This window comes from Aphis gossypii, chromosome 2 (genome assembly GCF_020184175.1).
Source record: "Aphis gossypii isolate Hap1 chromosome 2, ASM2018417v2, whole genome shotgun sequence".
Classification (NCBI taxonomy): Eukaryota; Metazoa; Arthropoda; class Insecta; order Hemiptera; family Aphididae; genus Aphis; species Aphis gossypii.
Window position 1 is genome coordinate 74,145,212 of NC_065531.1, and position 26,999 is coordinate 74,172,210.

The following is a 26,999-nucleotide window of genomic DNA, read 5'->3' on the forward strand; positions in this document are numbered from 1 at the left end:
GCCAAAAAATATGATAAATATGAATAAAATTGAACAAATTAGAAAAAATAAATGTAAAAATAAAAAAAATCGATTGAATTTTATACAGAGTGATTCATCGATTATGCTCACCCTTTTTTTAATATTGCAGTTATTCAAAATCTGATTTTTGAAATTTTGAAGTATTATAATATACTTTAAGACAATATTTTTTCTTTTTAAGGAGTGTCTTATAGAGATCCAAACTATTGTTTTTAAATGGGAATATTTCCTTTTTACAATAAATTATTTATTTATTATTTTTTCTGAAAACATAACAATAGTTATAATTAAATAGAGTTATTCAATTTATGCTCCAAGGATAATATTGGTCCATGATAATGGATTTGAAAGATATGAGGGCTTTGGAAACTTGACAGTTTTAGAAATTAATATTAATCTATAAACATTTACATTAAAATTTGGAAAATTTAAAAATATGGTCTTAAATTATCATAATTAAATGAAAAAGTGTGGATGAATATGCCTATTGGTGAATCACTTTATACTTTAAATTTTTAAACTGTTCAACTTCTATCATAATATAATTTGTAACTATGGTAATTAAAATATAGATAATAAGACAACGAGAAAAAGTATTTTTATATTTACCAGTTATAACACTATTGTTACTCAAATTACCTATGAAAAATAATTTTTTATTTTTATTTGTTAGTTCTTTTATAGTTTATAGCATTGAAGATGTTACGGATTCAATTTGAAATTTTTAACTCAAACATAAAGAAATATGTGTTTATAAATTTAGCAATATGTATTGTGAGTACCTATATGTATATTATTTATAAATTCTATTGTTTTGCAGTATTAATTTTATTATTATTTTAAGATACTCATATAGCAATGGCCTTTGACCATTGGAAGAGATTCAATTATGTATATTATATTAACTCTGCCGCAACATAATTTATGTTATTGTTTTTTTTATTATCTGTTGAAGGACAGTATAATGCAGCGTTTGAAATGGCTTCAAAATTATTTTTACCAGCCATAATGCCAATATTATACACTGTGAAGTGTGAATTATAATTAAAACTTAAAATCATACTTAATATTACATTATTACAATACACAATACATTAATTATGTTTTAAAATTTTTCTAACACTTTAAAAAGTGTAACATCTATCCGTAAGGATACAGAACAGTTACCAACTTATACTTAGTCCAATTAAACACAATATACTATTAGCTAAATAATTAGCTTCATTAGTGGTAAAAAAGACAATAAACACGAAATCATACAAATGCTTACTAAGAAACTTTAACATAAAAAAGATTTCGCTCATTCATTTATATGTATTGTATAATATAATAATTAAAACATATTATATAATAATATATCCGATGTTATTAAACATTTCGTTGTCAATAATTTTATACCAGGTTTTGACGTATTTCGAATTAACAAATTCAGTAAACTTTATTACAATCTTCATTGTCGTCGGAGCTCTGTTAAAGGTAAGATCGAATCTCTCACATAATAAATTATGTAGGAATACAGAATGAAATCAAATTAAGTTATATCGAACAGATTTTATTTATTATAACTTAGAGATAGAGAGTTAATAATAATATTGTTTAAAAATTTTAAAACGGTTTTACTTTTAAGGATTTACTGATAGATTGATACATAATATTAAATATATATTTTTTAGGGGAAAACCATTTCTGCTATGCCTTACGCACTCATCCTAACGGCAATTGGATACGTGTTTGACATTTTTTCTGTTTTTTTCAGCACCAATGAGTATATATAATTATATTTATTATCATCATTAATTTTTTTTTTTTTTTTTAGTTTAATATTGACGTCAATATTTTTTATTATTAATATAATGACAATTAATTAGTGAAATATTATTTTAAAATTATACTAAAAAAATTTTTTGTTGAAGTTCTGATAGTTCGAATTATGGCTATATCAAATTCTTCTATTGTATTATGCAAATTTTCAGTAAGTATACACATATAAATACATTAGAAACAATTGTTTTTAATTGCCACATGGTGGCTGTCGATCCAAATGATGTCATTTATTGTAAAGCCAATTGGGTTGTCGAAGATCTAACTTATACTATTTATATGAAACGACTTGAGTCGCCGGCTACCAAATTTAACCTAATCTTAAATTTAGTTTATTTTTATACGGTTTTGATAAAAATAAAGTTTTTATTGTGGTGTAGACAGTATAAAATTAGCGTGGCTTGCCACGCATTGAAATGACTTTGATCGTCGGCTGATATGTGACAATCAACGTGTTTGTTTTTTGCTTAACCCAAAAGTTATAAGTACAATATAGTATTTAGCAATAAAAAGACATATTTAAAAAAAAAACAATCGTTCTAAATCACCATCACTAATTCCTATTGATTTTAATTTATACTATTATCGATATGCTTAAATAACTATAGTGTATATTTCATACAGCCCTCATATACATGCTCTTCTACATATTGATGTTATATTGTTATTGGTTGCATTCCATGACTGTGGCTCAAAAAAAACAAATAAGACTTCAATTGGGCTTATACGACGTGGATAAGAGATAGAATCGTCAATAATCCTGTTCAGAAGGAAAAATATTAACTATATATATATAAATATACAATATACGAAATATGGTGTGATACGTTTGGAGTTAACCGACTAATATAATTTATATTTTTAAATCATCTTTTAATTTCTTTTAAATAATAATACATTTTGTAACGATATGTATACTTTAATATAATATATATAATTTATATATTATTAGTACTATAATAACCGTTAGCTAGTAATCAACCTTACGCCATTTTGAATAAAAATTTAATACCTATATACAATCTATTAAATTAAATTTATGATGTTGAAAAATGGTTCCATATACAATATACATATTATGCAGATTATCATATAATTATATAGTACAAACATTGAAAGTTTTTATGCATTTTTATTTTATTATTAGATTAACTTACGCATAATGTAGATTTGAATAAACCCTACTGATCTTTTATACATTTTTGTACTATAGATAGAACTCTGAATGGGTTTCATTTTATTTAATTTTTTTTAATTTGTGACGCATAAACGTACAAATGATTAGGTCTTCACAAACTAGAAATATTACCCTTGTACCGTATTGATTTTCATCGAAAAATAATCTTTTATTGAAAACTGTATAACCATCCTGAATTAAACTAAAAAATGATTGCAGTATAATGGTATTTTTGGTAAAAATATTTTTTCTCTTACAGTGTTTTCTATCAAAATTTCATAGAACGGAACACTTAAATCCCTAAGGACTAAGTAATATTTATTTAAAATAACTTTGTAAAAAAAAAAGTAGTAAAAAAAAGATTCAATATTGTTGTTAGAAATTTGTTACATCTAAAAAATTGAGTATAAAAATAATTGTAATAAAAAATTGAAAAATGGGTTACGTGAGGAATATTTAAAGCGAAAAAATAAATAAAAAAAAGATCTATAGTGTCACTAGAAATATGGTACATAAAAACCCTGTTCCTTATATGCATAAGGATTAATAGGTAAGCATTTATTCATCATTTAAAATAATAATATTCGACCTGACATTTAAAATCATTTGACTTTACACAATCTACTGATAACTGTTGAGATTTCATCCAAGATTTCCAGTCACTAAATTTCATTGCTAGATAGCGTTTCCATTTATGTTTTTATATAATTTTCAGCACGGTATATTACAGACTATAATAATATAATATGTATAATATTGTATATAATTTATACTTAATAGTATATCTGTACTCTGTAGGTATATCATATTATTTATGTTGAAATATGCGTAAACCTAATTAATTAAGTAGGTACGATAAGTTTTAAGTAAGTATAGATCAACTGTCTTTACATCATCTTTTGTTTAATGATTTCAAGTAAGTATTTATAAATTCTTTTTTGTTAATTTAAATTCATGATGGACGTAAACAAATCGATAATTAGTAACAACAAGAAAAAGTACAGAATGATAAGATAAATTCATGTCTATAGCTCATAGAATTGAACATAATATTATATATTATACAAATATACAACATCATACTATTGTCGTGATCCATGATTCTATAGCTACTATTGTGAGTACTTTGTTTATTTTATAAACATTTTCCGTCGTGTGTATCTAGTTTCATATTTCTAAATTGTATTTATTTTTTTTTAATTTGTTTTTTTAATATTAAATCAATATGGATAACCTCGACTACTTAGGTGAAATTGAATTACCTAAAAAACAAATCAAAAGTCAAATTATGATAAATGTAATCGAAGGAAGAGATTATTATAAAAGCCACATTGACACATACGTTGTAGTTGAAGTCCCTTTATGTTTTCGCGGGAAAACAGCAACCGGAAAAGCATCAACTTCTCCATCATATTTCAAAGTACCAACTAACTATCAAATAAGCGATTTTTTTTAATAATAAAATATATGTGTAATTGAATCAATACAATATTATAGACATTTATAATTGATCTTCCACCATCGCTATTAAATAGTATATTGAACATGTACATTACTATTACCGTAAGTTATTATAGAATGTTAATTTAAAACATGAAATTGTTTGTAAATGTAAATGTATTACCTATATAACCTTTAATATTTTTGAAGGTGTATGAATCGCGTAATATATTATCATTACCAAAAACAGTTATTCTTGGGAGTACTGTTATACAAGTGTCCACAATTTGGTCAGAACCAGGTAAACAACAATCAATTTTTGTTTTTCATAATTTATTTAATTGACTAGTAGTCAATAGAATTATGACTGTCATTCATCAGTGATAATTCTTTTTTTTATGGTTTAAGACTATACAAGTTATTATAAGGGTAATATTTTAACAGTAAACAATTATTATCTTAAATATATATAAATTTTTTTAGTGATTAGATTTATGTAAATAACATACATTTTAAATTTTGAGTGGAGTGATAAATGTATTATTTTTATAAAGATGATGTGTTTTTGCTTTTTTTTTTTTTTGGTAGGAAAGTACCTAATTTTGATTGGTGCTTTTGGGAGATCGAAATTGAAAATTTCCACTATTTTTCAAAATAATTGGAAAAAATAATTTGGAAAAAAATGAAATTTTTATGTATAACTGGCTTCTGACAAAATCGATTTTTTTGTTTTATTGTAATTCAAACACCAAATTTGCAAACTATTTTGTTGTTAAAAATGTAATAAGATGTTCAATTTTTTTAAACTAAAGCTTGAAAATTTAATAAATGTTCGTTATAAGTAGCTCCAAACTATCAAAAAAATATAACAACTTTTTTTAAAGACATTTTAGTTCAAATTTGAATGAAATTAGATATTTAAACGAAGAAAAATGATTAGTTATTTTTGTAACTAAAAATTATTTTTCTTGGAGAGTATTGGGTAAAGAAAGTAAAGAAGTAGGAAACTTTAAGTACCATCATTGTTTATATAATCAATGGTACCATTATCAGATATTATATTTTATATACACAATGATATTTTCAAAAAATTTAAAATAATTTTTTACTATTACCTACTTCTACTAGGAACATACTCACATATTTTTATACTAAGACAATATTCGCTCAAAATATAATAACTAATAATATTATTATAATAATTATATATTATGTTAATAAAATAATAAATGTAAAGTTTTCGCAAAAAGTTATTGATGAATAAATATTTTGTCAAAATTTAAGTATCTATGGTTGTTCATTTTTAAATTATTACAAAAAAAGGAAACACATTTTGTCATTAATTGGTTTCACGCAAATGTCATATTCTCGTATTTTTTTTTTTTTTGTTCTTATTGATTATCTTATATAAATTACTGGGAAATTTAATTTTTAAATCCAATTAGTTATCAAAAACCTTTCTCGAACTTGAAGTTAGTAGTAGCTTTTGTACAGTTAACATATTTTTTGACTCGCAAAAAACAATGTACAATCAATAAATATATTATAATATATATATTAAATATATATATATTTATTATTCATCGTTACACTCAGAATTTACAACGAAATTATATTAGTAATACAAAAAGATATTTGTTATTTTAATAAAAAATACTTGCTTACTGAATTATTTATTTTCGACAGACAAACTGTTTCATAATAAATGGTTGGCTTTAGTCGATTACGGAGCAGACGACTTGGGAATTAAAGGATATTTAAAATGTGATATAGTTATGTTTTATGAAAACCATAATATGATTAATAATTTAATCCTATCTAAGCCATTAGGTTCTACAATAGAAGACATTAAATTTAATAAAAAGTTTGTACAACATATTTTTATAATTCATATAAACATCTATTGATACAATACTTATTTATAATGATGCGGTAAGATAATTTTTTTAATATCGATTTCGTTTCATATATAGTAATATATCGAAAATAAATAAGTTGATGATTTTTATTTTACACTTAAAGTAATGCGTTTTATTACTACGGTATTCTACATCAGTGGTTTTCAAGCTATAACCCTAAGGCATGGAGCGTGGGCATAACTGAAGTAAATTAAAACAAAATAATGTTCAGTTTATAATGTTAAATATTAACAAACTCGCATGTTTAATTTCATAGCCAAAAACGACATTAGATATAAGTTTATTAAAAATATGTTTTTTTTTAATAATTTATTCATGCATTATAATAATTTACGAGTAGTATGTATTTTATTAGCACTCATTATATTTCGGACTCCATAGATTTTATTTTAATAACTTAAAGGCGCCATGAATAAATAAGTTTGTGAACTGCTGTTCCATTTATATTTTACCTACACAAGAAAAAAAATTTATATATTATAAATAATAAAATTACCTAGTTATATTTACTATGTAGTTTGCAATATTTGATTAAATCGTCAAAATAAAAATTCTATAATCAATATGTTAGCATCAATAACAATAATATAGAATATCGATGTATTTATAATAACATTCAGATTAAAAAATTTGTCTGATATTGTTTTACATTACAACTTATTTGTGTATAGTGTATATTAACAATTATATGTATGTATAATAATTCTAAGCAAAAATTTTAGTGATTTATTCATTCCGAATGGATTTAAAGTAGCTACAACTCATTTAGCCAAGTATTCTATTAAATTACACAAAGGTGAAGTGATCCGTTACTTATATGATGAAGGTCCTAAATGGTTGTCAATTGATTTTGGAGAAGCACCTGAAGTATAATAATCATCTAGAAAATAAATAAAACAATAATGTATTAAATTTATTATACGTCTAATAGGCAAGTATATTGCTGAACTTGAACAAAACAAAATTAAATTGGAACAAAATTATTCGATAATAAACGTATATCCTCCATTATGCCCAATAATAAAATTTAAATTTATTTTATCTGGAAAAATTATAGCTAGCAGAATGATATCAATGAATGATTTTATAAGAAATGGTTGTTTTTTAATTTAAAGAAAAAATTTCAATATACTAATTTAAAAAAATTACAGATGGGCCCCCATGTATTGGTCCAGCTTTCTTGCATTTTACGACATTGGAATCTCAACAATATTTTGGTAGGGTACTATTTTCTGTAGATACTGAATTAGTACCATCTGAAGTTGAAAATGTTAAAAGATTGCAAATTGAGGATATAGATTCAATTCTTGATGAGGTAATATACATATGTAAATGTATAATTAGTTATTAAAAATTAGAATTATATGTATTGGAATATATTAAGAATTAAGTAAAGACACAAAGAGAATTTAGTAAGCACATATTTTTACGTTGACTTTAACTATTTGACTATTTGGATAAACCAAGCTTTATTAAACTATCTTTAGAATATATTAATACAAGGATTTATGCCGTATACCTACTTCACTAGGTATAAAAAAAAGGGTGATCAAGTGGGTAACGCTCTACTGTAAAGTAGGTATCGAGTGGAACTTGGACATAGAGTAGGTCACTATAACGGTTCACGGGTGTGTTAAATTCGAATCCAATGATAGGTATACTGCAAGAAACGGTTCTGAACGGAGATGATTCGTCAGCCTGAATATATTTTGTAGTGGGTGGTGAAAAAGGTGGTTTACGCTTTAATGTCCTGGTGTTCTAAAATTTAAGTTCTTTTATAATTATTGTAAGCCAAATCTATAGAAAATCTTGTATTAAATTCTCAATTCTTAGTTACTTACAAAAATTTGTTATAAATTATTAATTCATGATTTTGACGAATTCTTGTCAATAATTAAACTTTAAACGCTAATAAAAAAAAATTGCCTATGTGTTTTATAATTTTTAAATCACTATAAGACTAACTTATGAGGAACTATATGTATTACATTTTCGAGTATTTTGACTCACTCAACAAATTTTCATCGACATTTCAAAAAAAAAAAAAAATTACTTAGATAAATCAAAAATTTAAGTTGTCTATAAATAGCTAAAAATTAACCAGAATATTTATAGATAACGCTAATATAAATATTTGATCAATATTTCAAGTATAGAAAGTAATTTGTTTTTGAGTTATAACTTTATAGAAAATCGATATTATGAAAACTGCTGGAAACTTCTTACTTTTGATCTCTATAATGCTGCAAGGATATTCAATTCACCATCAGAAACCACCCCTGAAATTTTAAACTGAAGCATTATTTTGACAAGTTATATAGTGTACATAGACACAAAAAGAAAAAAAATATACATCGTTGTAGAATCAATATATTATTCATCACTCTGTTCAGAATCTAAAATTGTTATGGATTAGTTCACAATTCATAGAGAGATATTAAATATACAATTTAATAATTAAACTTAAAGTCTACGGGTTATGAATTACTAACAAGTAACAATATGTAAAACTGTTATTTTTAAGCTCATATTTTTTAAAATATTTTTAGGACCTAAAGTATATTCCAATAGTAATAATTGGTGTTATACTGTGTGTTAACCAAGTACATAAAGATCTTATCAGTTCAAAAAATATGGCAATAACAATGGAATATAGTGAATATAATTTAGTTACTGAAAGTGTAAATAAACAAGGTAAGTACAAACTTAGTTTTTATTGTTATTAAAAATAAATTAATAATTATAAATATTTACAATTTACAAAATTAAAAATAATAAGTAAGTTTGATGAAAATTTATAAAATAAAATTAGGTGATGTGATGCCATCCGTCACTATATCGGACGCCCTCCGACCATCAGTGTCAGGACTTCAGTTTTATTGGGTTAAATTTAGATTATATATATTTTTAAACATTTATTTATTTAATTATTTTGAAAGTTGAGTGGTAAATTTTGATTGAAGTTAAAAGGTAGATGCATGGTCACATTAAAAATGGTTGCAATTGTTTAACACTATAATATTGTTTAGTAATATCTAAAAAATAACTATAATATTTCTCAAACTGCAGTCCAAATATTGATTAGTAGGTATCAATTTGTACAACTTGTAATTCCTGAAAATGGCAATCTATAAAGACGTTAAGTATTGTCCAAACGAAAAAAAAATAAATAATAAACCATACCCAAAAAAAAAATGACGAAATAGAAAAAATTATGCAGACACCTTCATGCGGCCAATCATTTTTAATTTTCTAAAAATTAGATCGAGGATCTGCCTTGGTAATTGTAATATATAAATAGGTTTGAAATAAATATATACAACAGTATATTTTCTGAGTTGGTACAGTAGCTAAGTTCATTATTAAAATAAATTTGAATTTATACAAACATTTTTTTACGGATCTTTGATGTATTTGAAAGATGTGATGATTTGAGTGATTTGACTATCTCTGATTTGATTACGACAAATACAAATTAACACTCATTTTTTTAATTCCATTATGTCTCTTTCGTAAGTACTTTGTTTTGTAACAAATGATTATTTTTATGTGTGTATAATGTGTATAGTATCTAAATAAAAGAAAATTGTTTTTTGATGCATTTCAAATGTACTTAGATTAATAGTATAAGTTATACCCAATAAGTCTAAACTCTAGAGTTAAGTTAAGGTTTCTAAACCTAACCATAATTTATGAGTTCTCTAAATAAGTATTAGAATTTCAGTGATTGTAATTTAATTTTTAATTTTTAGAGCTTATTAACACTAAGACACCAGAATACAAAGTAGTGAAATTAGATAACGATTTTTATAAATTACTGATTGAAGAAGATAGAAAACCTTTCTTATTTTTGGTTACAAATATACCAAGTATTGAATATTATGCGATGTTTTCAATGAATTTATTATCTAAGACTATTAGTATATGGTAATATTATGTTAATTATTAAATACTTAATTTGTTATATCACGTATAAAATTATTTTCATTTGAACAGGAAACTTGCATTGTTAAAACGTATCGTCAACTAAATTATCAACAGTCTAGTAATAGTAAAATAGAAATTATCCGTAAAATGATTAAGAAACTAATAACATATCATGAAAGCTTTGAAAAATCATACAATAAATATATAAAATTGCATAAACATATTCATACGTCTTGTGTCAATAATATGGTATTTTGTTGTCAAAATTTAAAATGAGACTAATTAATGGATATTGATAATGCTACAACATGTATTATAGACTATATAGAGTATATTGAGTACTGAGTAGAATATCATAGATCGTAGTATTATACTAAAAACATATAGAGTACAATACCACTCCACCTCGCTCGCTTGATTTAATTTAAAATCTTGAATCAACAAAAACTAAACAAAAATTGTTTTTATTTTTTATTTTAATTATACAATCTATACAATGTGTGTAGATACAATAAGCATAAAACATATAGCGATAGCCGATATATCCATATAATAATTTGAATGCTTGAATTGGAGAAGCTGCCCACTAATGACACTCCTTATAAAACAAAATTAAATTTATAAATTATTTATTATATTTATTTAATTATGTTGGCTGAGTCCAATTAATATTTAATGGTCCTATCACTAATTAATCCCAAATTGGATCTTTATTTTTGTTTAGGTAATGATTTGCTATAACTTATAATAATATTTTATTTCTAACTAAATAATATGTATCTAACAATTATTGATCAATTTTCTACACATTAAGAAATCGAAATAAAAATATTTATGATTAATATTTAAATTTTTGAATCATAATTGTGACGTAAAAATTACTTTTATTTTCAAAAATGAGTTTGATATTTAAAATATATAAATATAAATTGTGGTACACTTGCGTGTATAATGTATTAAATATTTCAAATATTCCTATATTGGGGTAACCCGTTAAAAAGTCTAATTTCAAACGTTATCTTGCAGAGAAATCAAATTAGGTAATCAATGTCGAAGATCCCAATTTTCTCGTTAGTTTGGTTTTGGTATGTTGATTTCATTGGTTTTACGGCAAATACTATAAATACAGTTTTCAATTTAAAATCAAAAAACCTTTGATAACTAATATTGTTAAATTCTTATAAATATATCTTATATTTCTCTAAAATATGATTTATCATACGGTAATTATACTGATTATACTTACAGGAGTTATTTAAACAATATTGTTTGAAAGAAATTAAAACAATTTTCAACCTTACACATACTGAAACAGATATATTAATTTTATTGAACAGAATTAAAGATACGTTTGATCAATTATTAGTATGCCGTAAGAACAAAGTAAATATTTTTAGTTTATTATTTTATGTTATACATAACAGTTATATTTAGTAGGTGTAATATATAGGTGATTTATCAATAAACATTTTGGTAATACTATCAGTAAATATAAAAATTGTTGTAGGCAAATTTAATAGAAAAGTTTTGGAGGGTCCATATTCCTCCAAGAACGAGATACCGTTTTTCTTCACTATTCATTTTCCTCCAAATTCCAATAAATAAAATAATAAAATAGTATAGAATATTAATTTTTTTATTATATAAAGTAAAATGAAGTCAAATAATATGGCGTTTATTTGCTCGATAGTCTTTCGATTTTTTTGAAGTATGAATACTTTTTATAATAAATATAAGTTTGAATTTGCTTCATAATATTGAGCCACAACAATATATTTGGTTTTTCTTTATAAAAATGTTGTTTAAAATGTGAATGGAATGACTCACATGTTTTAGTAGTTCGTAATAATGAAGAATGAAAATAATGATTTTGCCTCAATAAGTGGTGGAAATGTAGTATTTTCTAAAATTTACGTGTCTGTTCACTTTTATATATTTTTCACATTTGGTTCTTGAACTAAATCAAGATTTTGGATTTACTAGAAATTGATAAAAAAAATATTGCTTTCATACTAAAGTTTTGAAAATTTAATACAAATTTTTTATAAATTTTTAAGCATATATAAAAATAATTTTACCGTAACACCAAATTAATTTGTTTCTTTTTCTTATTTGAAATTCAAATTTTTACCATATTGGGTATTTACAAGTAAAATAATCATTTATTTTCAAACAATTTTTTATATTTTGTTTTTTTTTTCAAAATTAATAGCAGTAAATTCTTGAATTGTTTACCAATGTTTATGTTATCATATTCATTATATGATTTACTGGGTCGAAATTCTTGAAAATTTAACACAAGATCTCCACAAGCAGTTCTTATATCTGTATATAAATATAAAAAATAATTAGGCACAATTTTATTTATAATATGCATTTTAAGTTAGAATTTCAACAAAATGAATAGCTATCACAAAAAATTGCAAACTATATTTTGTAATTATAAATATTGTATGTTAACTGTTAAGTATTATTCATTTTATTTTATAGTTTTAAAAATGTAATACAAAATAATTCATACTGCAACCGTAAAATCTAAAAGAATATATAAAGATAATTATTATTTTTAGATATTTTAAGTTAAAATTTGGATTAAATTAATTTTTAAAAGATAAACAACGATTTTAACTATTTTTTATAATTTAAAAACATTATTTGTAATTGTGGGAACTTAAAAATTGTATGTGTATTATATTATAATGAATTTTACGTATAAATTGCTATTATATGTTATATAAATATGTCGTATATATTATTATTTATTATAATAATTAAATACTAATAAATACTATGTCAACCAACTGTAATACATAAATTAAATGGCTAATAGCTATATCAAAATACATGAAATATACTTTGTGATATTATAGTCTGACAGACCGTTTCTGAGCTCATTATCGTTTTTTGTATACCATGATTTCAAATATAATACCTACACATGTATGATAATGACCCACTTGACACGTAATATATAGTAGAACCGTACCCATTTTTAATGTAAATATCATTTACTTTATTTTCAGTCGTATAATGGCCCACCTAATATTTTCTTAAATTTACATAATGGTAAGCAAATCGTATCAAGATGTCAAATTCAAACAAGAAACTTTTTATTCTCCAAAGTTTCAGAATGTAAAGGAAAATTTTGTAGACGAATTCGACCTTGGTTTTTGGTTAGTAATTTATTCAAATGATTGAAATTAATATAAAACATGTATTGATAAAATAGATTTAAGCCTTGCACAAAATATTACGTATTATATTTTATTTTATTTATGATTTTAAATACAATTTTACTACATGTATTTTTTCTTACTTAACAGTCAACTGAAATAAAAAAAAATGTATTTGATGGAATTATGGAAACTTTATTTTGGATAGGACCATACGAGGATTTTAATGTGGGATTAAGACAAATTCCTGGATTTTTGTATAATGATTTTAATGATCAGCCATGCTCAGAATATAATTACAAATTATATGAAAAAACAGTAATTTTTAACTATTTATTAATGAGTAATATATACATGTACCGTGAACATATTTTATTCATGCTTCACTAACACAAATCTAGTTCTTACAACTCAAAGCACATATAAGTCAAGCTGCTCTCACTGAAAAATGTTACAAAAAGTACAGTCAATTAAATTTGATGGCACGAATAATTTTTAACGGGCATTCTATGACAACTAATGTGAGGATATTTTATTAGATAATATAAATATTTGATAATCAGTATAGTTTTTAACTATTTAGATTGTTTAAAATAACTGTAATAATCATAATAAGGCTAAATTTTTATTTAATAATTAAAAAAAAAAAAAAAAAACTGAAAATGATTTAAAATGTTATAAATAATATAATATGTTATGTAATAGGTGATCAATTCAAATGAATCGACATCTTGGAATATATCGGTTTTGTTTAAACCAAGTTTGTTTACGTGGTATGGAGATACAAATAAAAGTACACCAATATATGTAATTATTCAATTATGTCACGTAAGCATAGAAAAGAATAAATTAATAGAAGTAGGTAAATATGGCATGATGAAGACGATTAATTCGATTTTATGTAGACAATTATATTTTTTAGGATGTTATCGCCTTTACTGTTATTAACATAAAAGAAATTAATAATTCTTCACTTAGAACATTAAACTGGTATAACATCGTGGATGGTTTAGAAAAAATTGGTAAAATGTTCATTGGAGTCGAAATTACACAAATTATATCTAATGAATTATCAGAAACCGATGGAAATTTGAACGTACCCTTATTAAAATATGTACAACCCAAACTTTGTGTTTATAAGTAGTTTTCTTAAAAAAAAATTAAGGACAAAATTAAATTTAACTGTCAACACATTTTATTACAGATTATTTGTACTATTTTGGGGATTGCGCCAATTTAACATTCATTTACATGAACCATTTGTCCGATTGTTATGCTCGAGTTTATCGATTGATTCTGATATAATTAAAAATTTTAACTCTTTTCCTAATTTTCCAGACATAGATAATAAAAAATATGTTTTCAATTTAGTAAGTATAAAATAAATAAATATCATTTGAACGATTTAAATAATAAAACATTTTATTTTAAAGGAATTACCTGAAGATCCAAACCTTATACCCCCTATAAGTTTTCAACTTTTTACCAAGTATGTTATAAAAAATTCTTATACTCCACTTGGAATATGTGTTTCTCAACCCTTAAACGAATTTTTAGTTCCTACTATATCAAAAACTCAATGGAATGAACAACCAGGCCATACAAGTAAATAAATTAAAAGTTTTTATCTAATTTTGTTGTTGTTTTTAATCACATTGAATAGTTTTAGAAATAGAAGATGACAACGACAAAGAGGAAAAAAAAGAAAAAATTAAAAAAATTAAAAAAACACACACATCAAAAGTAATCAACATATTTAAATATTAAAAACTAGTATTTAAAAAAAAACTTTTCAGGTTAATTTAAAATTTAATTGCAATTATTTAAAACAAAAATTTGACATTATTATTCCAATTGCCTTAAAAAATATTTTTTGGTGGATTATTGAACACGTAACATTTATTTTAACATTATTGTACAACACTATGTGTTATATACTTCCGTGTTTAAATGACTTTACCTATTGGATTTCAAACAATTTAAAAAATTATATTAGTTATATTGGAAATAAATATATTCCTTTGATTGATGACGAACTCGAAGAAGACGAAAAAGAATTTAACTGGTGGACAAAATACTACGGATTTAAATATCAAAAGGTTGTAAAATGTTTTAATACTATAAAGCATAGATCTACATAAAGGATAGGCCAACGTGTTTTATTATTTTCCTATGTTAGTCATATCTATATGAGGAAATAAAAAAACATGTTAGCCAATAATATAGTTTATTTATGTATCTTGATTATAAGATCTAAACAATATAGCTTTTAAAAATGTATTTTTATAATTATAAATTGATTGATTACAGAATACATTTCGAGGGAACACACATGTAAGTGTATCAAACATTCCGAGCGGAATTCTCCTAAATAAATCTTATACCCCTAAATATTATTCAAAAACTAAATCAACAACAATACATGTATAGTTTTAAAATAATGACTAATAATTATATACTAATAATATGTATTTTTTTTTAATTAGATATACGATCGTGAACTAGAAAGCATTCCAGAATTTAATGGATTTGAAGATAATTTAAAAAAATTCAAACTCTATGAATTGGATAAAAAAAATGAAAAGACAGAAGTTATTGGTACATTAAAAGTAATTATTATCAATTTAAAATACTTAGTGAGTTGCGTATATAAATTTTCTATCTAAAAAACCAATCTTGACAGTATTTATTTATAAATAAATTTAATACCTATATACATATATTTGTGCCCATACTTGAATACAGCAATATTATTTTTATTTTCGGTAATACAGGTATATACGACTTACCTTTTTTATTTTTGTTCATATTTTGTACATGTATAATATTCACAGGGTAACGTGAATTTGTATCCTATACAAGTTGATAATGGGGAACAAGGAATTCAAGAATTATTATTTTCTAATTCGACATCTCAAATATGGCCAGGATTAAAATCGAATGATAAATGCAAATTGGTTGTGCGTGTTTATATATTGAGAGCAAATAACTTACATCCTGGTGATATAAGTGGATTATCAGATTCATATATAGAAATTGTTTTAGGGAAATCTATTCGAATTACAGATAGCAACAATTACATTCCTAAAACATTAAATCCCGTGTTTGGCAAGTAAATAGTTACACATTAAAAATTTACTCAAAATATAGGTAGTGTAGTTGCATGTATATATGTAAATATGTGTATGTCTAAGTGTTATAGATATGAAAGAATATATAATACTGTACTTAGTAGTTGTGGTTCTGAAATACTATTTTAATGATGGTTATTATACCAATCAAATTTTAAAACATAAATTTAAGTTAAAAAGTATTTGTACTCATGTATAAACGGATACTTTTTATATGTGTTTTTCACAAGAGTGATCTATAACATAATATAATTATCACAGGATTATTCTTTTAAAGATAAACATTAATTTTCTCAAAATTATTATTATTATTGGAAATATTTATTTTTATATGATTTGAGATTTTATTATCATCTCACAATTTTTTTTTATGATTTTAATATTATGTATTTTTAATTATACATATCGAATCAAAAACATTTTTACAAAAAACAACATTTTGATCAAATAGCTAATTAGTAATTAGAAATATGTATTCAAAGTTATAGAAGTGAAGAATAGTAGATCAATATTTTTCGGGTTAATATTGTATAATCCACTTCGTTTCTCTACTCATAAAAATTTTAAATATTTATAATTATAAATAACTTACTATATAGTCGTTTAAAATTTAATTGTTAAATGTTATATAAAAGTTCATAAAACTATTGTTTTCCTCCGTTTTTTCGTGATATGAAATTAAAAATGTATGCCATTCAAAAAAAAATAAAAAACTTAAATGATACCAATAAAAAATATTTGAAATACAGTAAATAAAAACTTTTTGCTCAAAAACAATAAAAAAATTTGTTGTCTGTTGAATACATTCGCAATAGTATTCGTATATTAAATACCTATTAACTAATAAATATTAGAAAATTATTATTCAAAATACGAATGTTCATATCATTTTTCAATTATGAATATATAATGATGATATATACAAGTTTTGAAGTATTACACAGATCGATATATGCCTAGATAATTTGCAATTCATTGGGTGGTTCAGATTTAGTAATAAAATAATGAAAATATATTTATTTTAATAATTTGTAAAAACACAACACAAATAATTTATCTCCATTAAAAAGAAAAATATATTTTTAATTTTGATAAGGTGTTATGAAAGAGAAATATCATTTCCAAAATGTTCTATGTTAAAAGTTAGAATTATGGATTACGATAGAATTGGAAGAGATGAATTGATTGGTGAGACGACAATTGATATTGAATCAAGATATTTCAGTAAACATAGAGCTCACTGTGGACTACCAAAGCAATATAACAAGTAATCAGTTTATTAATATACTATTAGTGTAGTGTTATAATAGTGTACAACTCAATACTTATCTTAAAAGTAGGTATTTTCATTTTGCAGTGTTAAATTTAAACAAATACACAATACAGAGACTAGATTTTGAATATGATATATTGATAGGATTAGTACTGCGTGCTGCGACAATGCATTTAAAAGCATATCTTCATACTAAAAAATTCTAATAATAACTGTTAAAAATATTTCATGTAGTTAATAATTTTAACTTGGTACCTATATATGCGAGATATGACATAAAAAACACGAGACTTCTAACAAAAAAAATAGTTTTTTTAAATGTTACAAGGTAATAACTTTATTAGTTATTACTAAATTAAACTTTAAAGTTATTGTCTTCACTTTTCAGCTTTTACAAACTGTTTAATCTATCTCTGGCATTGTTCGAAATAGGTAGTACACTAGTACTATTAAAAACCTTATTAAAAGTTTGGCCGTTTTCAATTTTATTTTTTCGACCGATTGAAAATGGATTCTTTTTAATAAACTTTTAATATTTTCAAAAATCACAAAAAAATTAATCTGCAGGTTTCTGTGAATTTTTGAAAACGGCTTAAAATAGTTTATAAGGCGTTTACATGTATAATAGGTAGGTACAACCTAATGCATAGTATTATCTATTATAATAGTATAATTTAAACTATTTATTATTATATTTATAATTATTTTTTATTATTAATCTTTTAAAAACTTGGTTAATTTTGTAGGGATGGATACAATCGCTGGAGAGATAGTGAAAAACCTTCGAAAATTTTGCATAAATTATGTTCGTTATATTCATTGAAACATCCTATATATACGACGGATGGTGTTACAATTGGTTCTAAGACATTTCATGTTCGCAGTGAAAATACTGATACCGATAGACAATCATTAGCATTGTTTGTGCTAAACCATTGGCAAGAGATGCCGGGTTTTGGTTATCATTTAGTACCCGAATATGTAGAAACTAGAACGTTATATCATCCAGATATGCCTAATTTACACCAAGTATAATACAAATGTATTATACACATGATAACATAACAAACAAAACATCAAATTTTAAGGGCACATTAGAAATGTGGATTGACATGTTTTCTAAAGATGGTAATATTCCGGAAATGGTAGATATTAAACCACCAATTGTTGAATTGTACGAACTTCGTGTAGTTATTTGGACAGTCACTGAAGTAAAACTTGTAGACAACAACTTTTTTACAAAAGAAAAACACAGTGATATTTATATCAAAGGGTTTTTATAGCTAAACTTGTCTACTTAAACTTTTGATGATATTATTTTGTGCCTTAGGTGGTTACCTGGTGTCGAAAAACAGTCTACAGACGTTCATTACCGTTCATTGAATGGCGAAGGATTATTCAATTGGCGATTGAAATTCTTATTCCCTTACAATAAAACGGAAAACATTATTGTTTACAGAGAAAAAAATATTTTCGGTTTCCACAATGAAGAACAACAATTTACTCCAAAATTACATCTTGAAATTTGGGATAACGATCAGTTATCACCAGATTCCTATATAGGTAAATTAAATATGTTGTAATGAAAATGAATTATTTGTATTGTTTTAATTCTCATACCATTCTGTTTAAGTATAATAACTAACCCGTAAAATATAGGTTCTTTGACTTTGAACTTAAGGAATATGCCTCGTGGTGCAAAATCATCGTGGATAAGTAACTTATCCAAAAAGTCCCGAATAAACTTATTTAAAGTAAAAAAAACAAGTGGCTGGTGGCCGTTCATTTTCACGGAAAACAATAAAAATACTGTTGTAGTAAGCATTCAAATAATTTTAAAAAATTGACATCTTAAAATGTACAACATAGCAAATTTACATTCAGTAAAACGAATTTTATGTTGTTAGATTTAACACTAGAGTGAAATGCCCTATCATAAAATTTAAAAGTGGGAACATTATCTATAATCACTTATTGGTTTTTATGAATTTTTTATTTTTAAGCGAATTATAATCATTTTAATATTTAATTTACATAAATAACACATTTAAAATTAAAATATCATAAAAAACAAAGTGAAATCATAAATAATGTTCTTAACATCAAGTTTTATAATAGATCAATTTAATGTTAAAACTAACCAGATTAAGTTGTTTTACTGTAAATGTAAATTTTCAATGTTGTATATTTATAAAACGGATAAAACTCATACGAGCGTCAAATTTTCTTAAAATGTTCTTAGTCATAAAATTATAAATATTCTGTTATTATATATAAAAAAAGGGTAAAGTTAATGCCGATATTCAAATAATGACCAAGGAAGAAGCGGATAAATTACCAGCTGGATTTGGTAGAGATGGTCCCCAACCTTTGACCGTACCAAAGTAATTCTATTATATTGTTTCATAATAAATAATTGCTGAATGATAATCTATTATTTAACATTAACAGGAGACCTTCAATTCATTACTTACAAACAATTATAGATCCATTTAGATTTATATTCCGAAGTTTATTCGTGGCTAACAAAACAAAATTTTTAATTGGTTTATTAGTCGTTTTTGTAATATTGTTTTTTCTCATGTTGATTTATGCGATTCCAGGAAACATAATAAGAATAATATTTGATAAGTTCTTTAAAAAATAATCATGATGTTATTATTATTATTATTATTATTTTTTATGTACACATATATTATATAATATAGATAAAATAAATGTGTTAAATTAAATATTAAATAAAATGAAATTTAAATCCTTAAGCATAATTAGCATTGCAAGGTTGTTGAATATAGTTTAAACAAAAACCACGATTACCCATGTCATTAGGCATTTCTACAGCATTTGTGTGAAATGATAATCGAAAAGGCCGAACGCTACCTGTGAACAAAATGTTATTAAATAATTAGGATAGTTATTGAACGAATAATTTTTAACAATAGATCATATTAAATTATTTATAAATTATATTCATATATTAAAATTTTCGATTAATAATTATAATGTTTCTTTTATTTCTATGTAATTTAAATTATTATAAAAATCTGGACAGTTAGTTAAGAATTGTATAAGTCCCTACTACATATAAAGGTATAGCAGTAAATTATATAAAGTCATCCCTAATAAAAATAATATTAATAATAATTTATCACTATTCTAAACTTTCTTACTCATAACGGTCGTAGGCATTGTAGAATAATCTGTGTTTAAAGTTCCGCCGCATAGTCTATCCACGCAAGTATTCATGCCTGACGCCACGGGTCCTTGCTTACTCGAAACACACGGTATAATTAAGTAATCAGAATTACACGGACTCGATCCAACGCTGCCCACATTTGCTTGTACTGGATTTTGACCCAACGTATTTCCAGTCAATGTGAACGCGTGACTTCTATTATTCACTAAATTATATTCATGAAATGCGTTTTATTTAGTTTTATATTTAGTTATTTTTCAGTAATTCTTTCTCAACACAAAACACGCATGGCACAACTGAAATTTAATCACTTACTTTGATCATCGCAAGCTGAATATTGTACGGAACAGAAATTTCGCTCTGTCCTCAAACATATTGTATAATCCTGATTCGACAAATGAAGACCGGAATAGGACTCATAATTAAACGACTTCAGGGTACCCGATACTCCAGTGTAATACTGCAAACAACCAGTGTCGGCTAGAGTTGAACACAAAAACATAGCATTATATTCTAAATACTTTAAAAAACTTAATATAAATAACGGATGTGATATTGTAGTTAGTCTTAGAAAACAAAAGCTGTTCAGATTATAATTCCATAATCAATGTTTCTATAATATTTAAACAGCTATCACAAAATTATCGATGTACCTATTTAAGTTAATAATTCGTGAATAATTGAACCAGTAATACAATAATATCCAAAAGACTAAAAAAAATTAATAATGTAACCAAAAATAGAAAATATTAGTTATTGTATTAAACTTAATACAGGTAAATTAATTTATGAGAGTTAATATAGCCTTAAGTATTGAAAATTATTATATTAAAAAAAAAAAATTATCCTATTTATTGTTGTTATTCAACATTTAATATATTTATTAGTTATTGCACGTATCTACTTATTTGTAACTAACCTTTTGTAATAGAGTCGCAAGGTAACTGGCTAATTTTTATCTTCCAATTTCTTTTTAAAAATATGCCACTTGTAACCATTGTTAATATAATTGGACTTGTGCCCGTGCCAGCATCCACGTACACTATATATTTAATCAAGACATTAATTTTTGATTATTCATGCGTATATCTTATAATTATAATTTTTAAGTAAAAAAAATCAGAATATACAAAAATGGGTAAAATTGGTTGTGTAATTGCATACGTACTGTGGCTACCAGTGTTTAATCCACAGATAACAGGTACGGGATTCGAACCAGAAACAATGAACTGGTCATTGTCGCATTGATGGTTGACTGGCTCGGGCCCCATTATAGAAAATCGTTCAAAATCCAATCTAAAATATAATATAAGAAAATCAATATGATAATCAATTCAATACTTTTTAATATAATAGGTATACGTTAATACCATATAATTATTGTGATTTTTTAGTACACTACACACCTAAACTGACAAATATGCGGTGATAATTTGTGTATCGTCACTTGACACGTCCCGGTATTATTTAAACCATCTGGATATCCTGCATTCACGAAATATGTGCCGTTTTCTCGGATGGTCTGGCCACATGTGGACAACGCTAAATGAGTATAAAGAATGAAGATTATTTTAATTATCTTCATATAATATAGGTTAATTTAACAATAAACGTAAAATATGTTGAATATTAGGTAGAGGTATACGGTGTAGATATTGCTGTAAAACATTACTGCGAGTAAATTTTTCACTTTTCATTTCTCACTGTATGTATACATCATGTTATATATACATAGTTTGACACTCGATAGTTCAATGTAATTGCCATCTAAAGATTTACACGTATGTATGGGTAGGAGTAGTTACAACTATTGATACAATAAGCTAATTTTTCAAATTAACAGGTTACTTGATTTTTTCTTAAATTTATATCTAGGTAAATTCATTTTTTATTTTATTTAATACTTCGATTTTGTGGAAATTTAAATGCACTTATGCAAACTTCAATCAAATGATAAATAAGTACGGTATGAATACGCTTATAGACGAAACAAAAATTATTTTTATATAAATTATTCTTTTTATAAACGAACAGCGACAAAGATACATAGCTAAACAACTTAAACAAATCTCAAGATACGAATTTATCAAGACAATGTGGTTTAAAAACAATTAATATTATAATAATATTAAATATTTAACACACAATAACTTTTTTATAAATTAATTTTTAAATTGTTTATGATTATTTTTGTATAATTTGCATGATTTTAATAATTGAAGACGTTTAACACTACATAATATATCAGTTAAATATACTATCGAAATTTAAATATTATGTTTCATATTTGTTCACTTATTTTAGGTCTCATCTCAGTGTTTTTAGTATAAATTTATATTTAAATCGCAATATATACCATAATGTACATTTTAATAAATAATGGTTAATTTTGTAACAGTTTAGATAGCCATAAGCCATTCAAGATTATACTTATCGGAACCACTGTAGTGATGAAAGTTATTGACATGGGTATTATAATATAATATTTGAACTTACATAGACAACAAACACCATATGAATTAGCACACGATCCAATAGGCACTCCTCTATGTTGATAGCATTCAGTTGATGTCATGCAAATACCGCTGTCTCCAGACGATGAGTAACACGGTTCGTTGTCGAATTTGACGATTGTGAACAGCGAGAGCACTAAAATTAAACAAAAATTTAAAAACAACTTTATTACGATTTTGATTGCATGGTCTTAAACAAAATGCATAAAATACAATTATAGTATAGTGATGACTTACGTCGATTTTGTTTTTTTAAACTGGACTGTCGTTTTGTTCCTCTTAAAGGACGGTTACCTTTAAAGTTCTCAACCGCCCTATCATTATTTGTCTAAAATAAAATACAGAATATTTAAATTCTACAAAAAAAAAACAAGAAAAATAAATGTTAAAAAAAAATTTTAATGAGCAGAGTAAGGGACCATCATTTTTTAGGGTACCAATCCGCACTCCGCTTATCAAAATTTTAAAAGTTTAAATACTTATTGAGTTGTAACTCCTAAATTACTCATCAAAAATTTACTTTAATAAATCGAAATATTTCAAATTATATTCTGCTTCGGAATACGAAATTTAAAATATATCGTTTGGCACTCGATAAAGTGAATAAAATCTAATAATTAAAACTCACAACTGATGAATATATTATCTAGGTATACAATAAATTATTATTAGGAGTATTATTTCTATATTATCTACTTACAATGTTTGAGTATGGAGTATCCAACGAAAGATTTGAAGATGATATGACAATTGGTATTGCTAAGCTCGTTAAAATGAATAATTTAAGTTTTGAACTCATCACGCATTTAAAAAACGATATTGACATTTCCAAAAATAAATTGTATAGATGTTTTCTGTAACTACCGGATAAAATACATTTTACCGACTTAAATATGCATATGCAATGTTTGCATTCGAGTTCGTTATTTTTATACAAGAAAAACAAATCCTATAACGCCATTGTTTTGTTTTACACAATGATAATTTCCATTTTCACTATAAGTAGGTAGTCAAACAACAATGAATCCGGACGAACTCGTTATGCACACATTAACATTGTAAGTCATTTAAATTACGTTCCGATGACTTCTTCTTTTATTTTTGATACAATTTTCCGGTAAAGAATTAGCGAATGTTATTCTTGTTATACAACTATTAGATGATCTGCACAATATATTGCGAATAAACCAGGGGTTTTTGTCGTTACAAAAATAAGTTAAAATTTCCCATTCACATCTTATGTGTTTAAAATGTAAAATATACATTTTCTTACTTGGCTATAGGTCTTAAAAATGAAAAATATTCAAAGGTCCAGTTAAATAAAGTGATAAATAATTTAAGAAATGTGTACATTTAAAAATAATTCAATAGAATTATTTACCAATGTTATGGCTTACCATACATTACGTCATGTTATATAACATACAATTATATCTATATATAACTCAAATCTGGCATTCTGCTTTGATTACTGTGCATATAATTTTTCCCAGGTAGGAAGTGGGTTTCCGGAACTTTTTTTTCCGAATACCACAATATACGACACATGTATACTGCTAAATAGGTACATGTTGTATACTGATACCATATCATATTATTATCATGTTAAAATGTAGTCCCTTATAAATTATTATGATGTTCGATATAATTTAATGGCTACATAAACAGCCAAACACCATTAACCAACGGTTTTATTCAATTAAATTATTAAACAACTATTCCTATTGGATCCATTCTCATAAAAGGAAAATATATAGTTATTACACTAATTTATATTACCTATTGAACGTTTGAATATATTTTTATTATTTAAAACCCACAGGGTCAGACTGAGCCGGCGAGTTACCGAAACTATCGGACGGCCGCGAAAAGTGTTAATTCGACATTTCGACGGCCGGTGTCCGGTTGGTATTAATTTTGGAAAAAATACTGTTTTAATAGTATTATCTCGGATCAAATTAAATTCTCAGTCCAATCCTCTTTAAAACACATTATAACGTATTTCTTTTTCTATTTTTATTCGATACATTTTAAAAATGGGAAAATTAAAATAGATGCCTCAAACAATGAAAGAACTAGGTATCTACAGACTTAAAGTTTACCTATTACTACCTATTACGTTTACTTTATTTTATTCAGAAAAATTAACTGACAATTTTTTTAATATAGATATAATATGCTCAATCGTGTTTTACCGGTGATTTCAATATCTACTATAAAATTAACCTTTGTATTTTGTTTGTGTTACTGAAAAATTACTCTTAATTAGAAAAATTCATCGAATGTATTAATTAAGTTTCGTGTAAATTGAAAATTATTTAATATACATTTTACTTGAGAAATATAATTATTTTAATTCATCAAATTATTAGAAAGTTACATTATACCAATTAGAAAATGTATTCACATACATTTTACTTTAATAACAAGCCTGGTTATCAAAGGTTAACATGGCTGACTATCATTTAAAAATAGCTAGTAAAATAAAGTCTTCAGCAGATGTTTAAATTTTATAAAGCAATTGATATTATTATATTAAACATTGCTTTCAAAAAATGTATTCAAAGTAGAAATTGTCCTTAAAATTGTTATACCTAGAAATTGTTTTTTCAACTGATTTATTTTTAATTAACAGCTAATGAATAATTAAAACTAAATTTTAGTACACCTGTTATATTAAATTTAAGTGATTAAACTATTTTTGAAATTTATTATTGCAAAAAAAATTTAATAATTTTTTATAAATATTATTAAATATAAGTATCGGTTATAACTTATAAATATACTGAGTGATTTTATTTTTATTAAACAACACTCATTTCAAAATTATTAACGTTTTTGGAAATATTTTTTTTTACCTAATTTCCAATCAAAATAAAACGATATATTTTTTCAAATTTTATTTTTACATTTTTTTTTTTTTACATCTTTATTGTAACATATTTTTTAAAGTTTTTGACTTTTTTGAATAACAACATACATTTTTAATTTTATATTTTGAAACAGAATATTTTTCGGAGTATTTAAGCACATACAAATCGAAATTCAAATGAGTACATTATTAGTTATAAGTAGGGCTTGGATTTTAAAGAATAATAATAAGCAACTAAAAAATCACAAGTTCGTTTTAAAAAAGAAAAAAAATATATTTATTATTAAAAAAAAGCAAAAAAAACATGACTAAAAATTAACACGAACTATTAGTTATAAAAAAAAAAATAAAAATTCTTTTAAACATCAATTTAAATTTAAAAAATATATATATATATTACCATATATTTCTTTAGATTTACAGTAGTGAAACTGAATTTATATTATCAGACAGAATATTTTAATATCTAGAAAACGACTCTCTACATCCACTGAATTGATCGGTGCATACTTCGTACTAGAGATTTTAAATTACAA

At 24.3% G+C, this 26,999-nt stretch overlaps 4 protein-coding genes across 6 annotated transcripts; 3 read left to right on the plus strand and 1 right to left on the minus strand.

Moving 5' to 3' along the window:
• Positions 1-208: 208 nt before the first annotated feature.
• On the plus strand, positions 209-2,708 carry LOC114121471 (uncharacterized). Its single transcript, XM_027983845.2, has 5 exons — positions 209-795; positions 1,423-1,497; positions 1,695-1,786; positions 1,935-1,993; positions 2,467-2,708. Exons 1-5 carry the CDS (start codon positions 721-723, stop codon positions 2,586-2,588), a joined length of 423 nt encoding a protein of 140 aa, XP_027839646.1. The 5' UTR covers positions 209-720; the 3' UTR covers positions 2,589-2,708.
• A 1,115-nt stretch (positions 2,709-3,823) lies between these two features.
• Positions 3,824-10,309, plus strand: LOC114121205 (uncharacterized). Its single transcript, XM_027983430.2, has 6 exons — positions 3,824-4,439; positions 4,517-4,582; positions 4,670-4,760; positions 7,530-7,693; positions 8,928-9,072; positions 10,131-10,309. The coding sequence occupies exons 1-6, from the start codon at positions 4,245-4,247 to the stop codon at positions 10,307-10,309; spliced, it is 840 nt and encodes a 279-aa protein (XP_027839231.2). The 5' UTR covers positions 3,824-4,244.
• Positions 10,310-10,379: 70 nt separating this feature from the next.
• On the plus strand, positions 10,380-20,616 carry LOC114121175 (fer-1-like protein 6). 3 transcript variants are annotated; one of them, XM_050202223.1, is made up of 21 exons: positions 10,380-10,554; positions 11,554-11,688; positions 13,329-13,478; positions 13,629-13,796; positions 13,880-13,999; positions 14,184-14,336; positions 14,401-14,618; positions 14,683-14,848; positions 14,912-15,083; positions 15,142-15,221; positions 15,275-15,577; positions 15,789-15,902; positions 15,965-16,087; positions 16,313-16,590; positions 17,706-17,876; positions 18,629-18,911; positions 18,971-19,155; positions 19,213-19,445; positions 19,542-19,699; positions 20,166-20,266; positions 20,334-20,616. In XM_050202223.1, exons 1-21 carry the CDS (start codon positions 10,453-10,455, stop codon positions 20,527-20,529), a joined length of 3,609 nt encoding a protein of 1,202 aa, XP_050058180.1. In that variant the 5' UTR covers positions 10,380-10,452; the 3' UTR covers positions 20,530-20,616. The 3 variants fall into 3 exon arrangements, with proteins under 3 accessions (XP_050058180.1, XP_050058182.1, XP_050058181.1); XM_050202225.1 differs by having other exon boundaries at positions 15,789-15,812; XM_050202224.1 differs by having other exon boundaries at positions 15,148-15,221.
• On the minus strand, positions 20,538-24,874 carry LOC114121536 (uncharacterized). Its single transcript, XM_027983940.2, has 9 exons — positions 24,292-24,874; positions 23,829-23,919; positions 23,575-23,727; positions 22,485-22,620; positions 22,247-22,374; positions 21,998-22,120; positions 21,394-21,558; positions 21,053-21,283; positions 20,538-20,762 (listed from the first exon to the last, which is right to left on the minus strand). Exons 1-9 carry the CDS (start codon positions 24,415-24,417, stop codon positions 20,641-20,643), a joined length of 1,275 nt encoding a protein of 424 aa, XP_027839741.2. The 5' UTR covers positions 24,418-24,874; the 3' UTR covers positions 20,538-20,640.
• Positions 24,875-26,999: the final 2,125 nt, after the last annotated feature.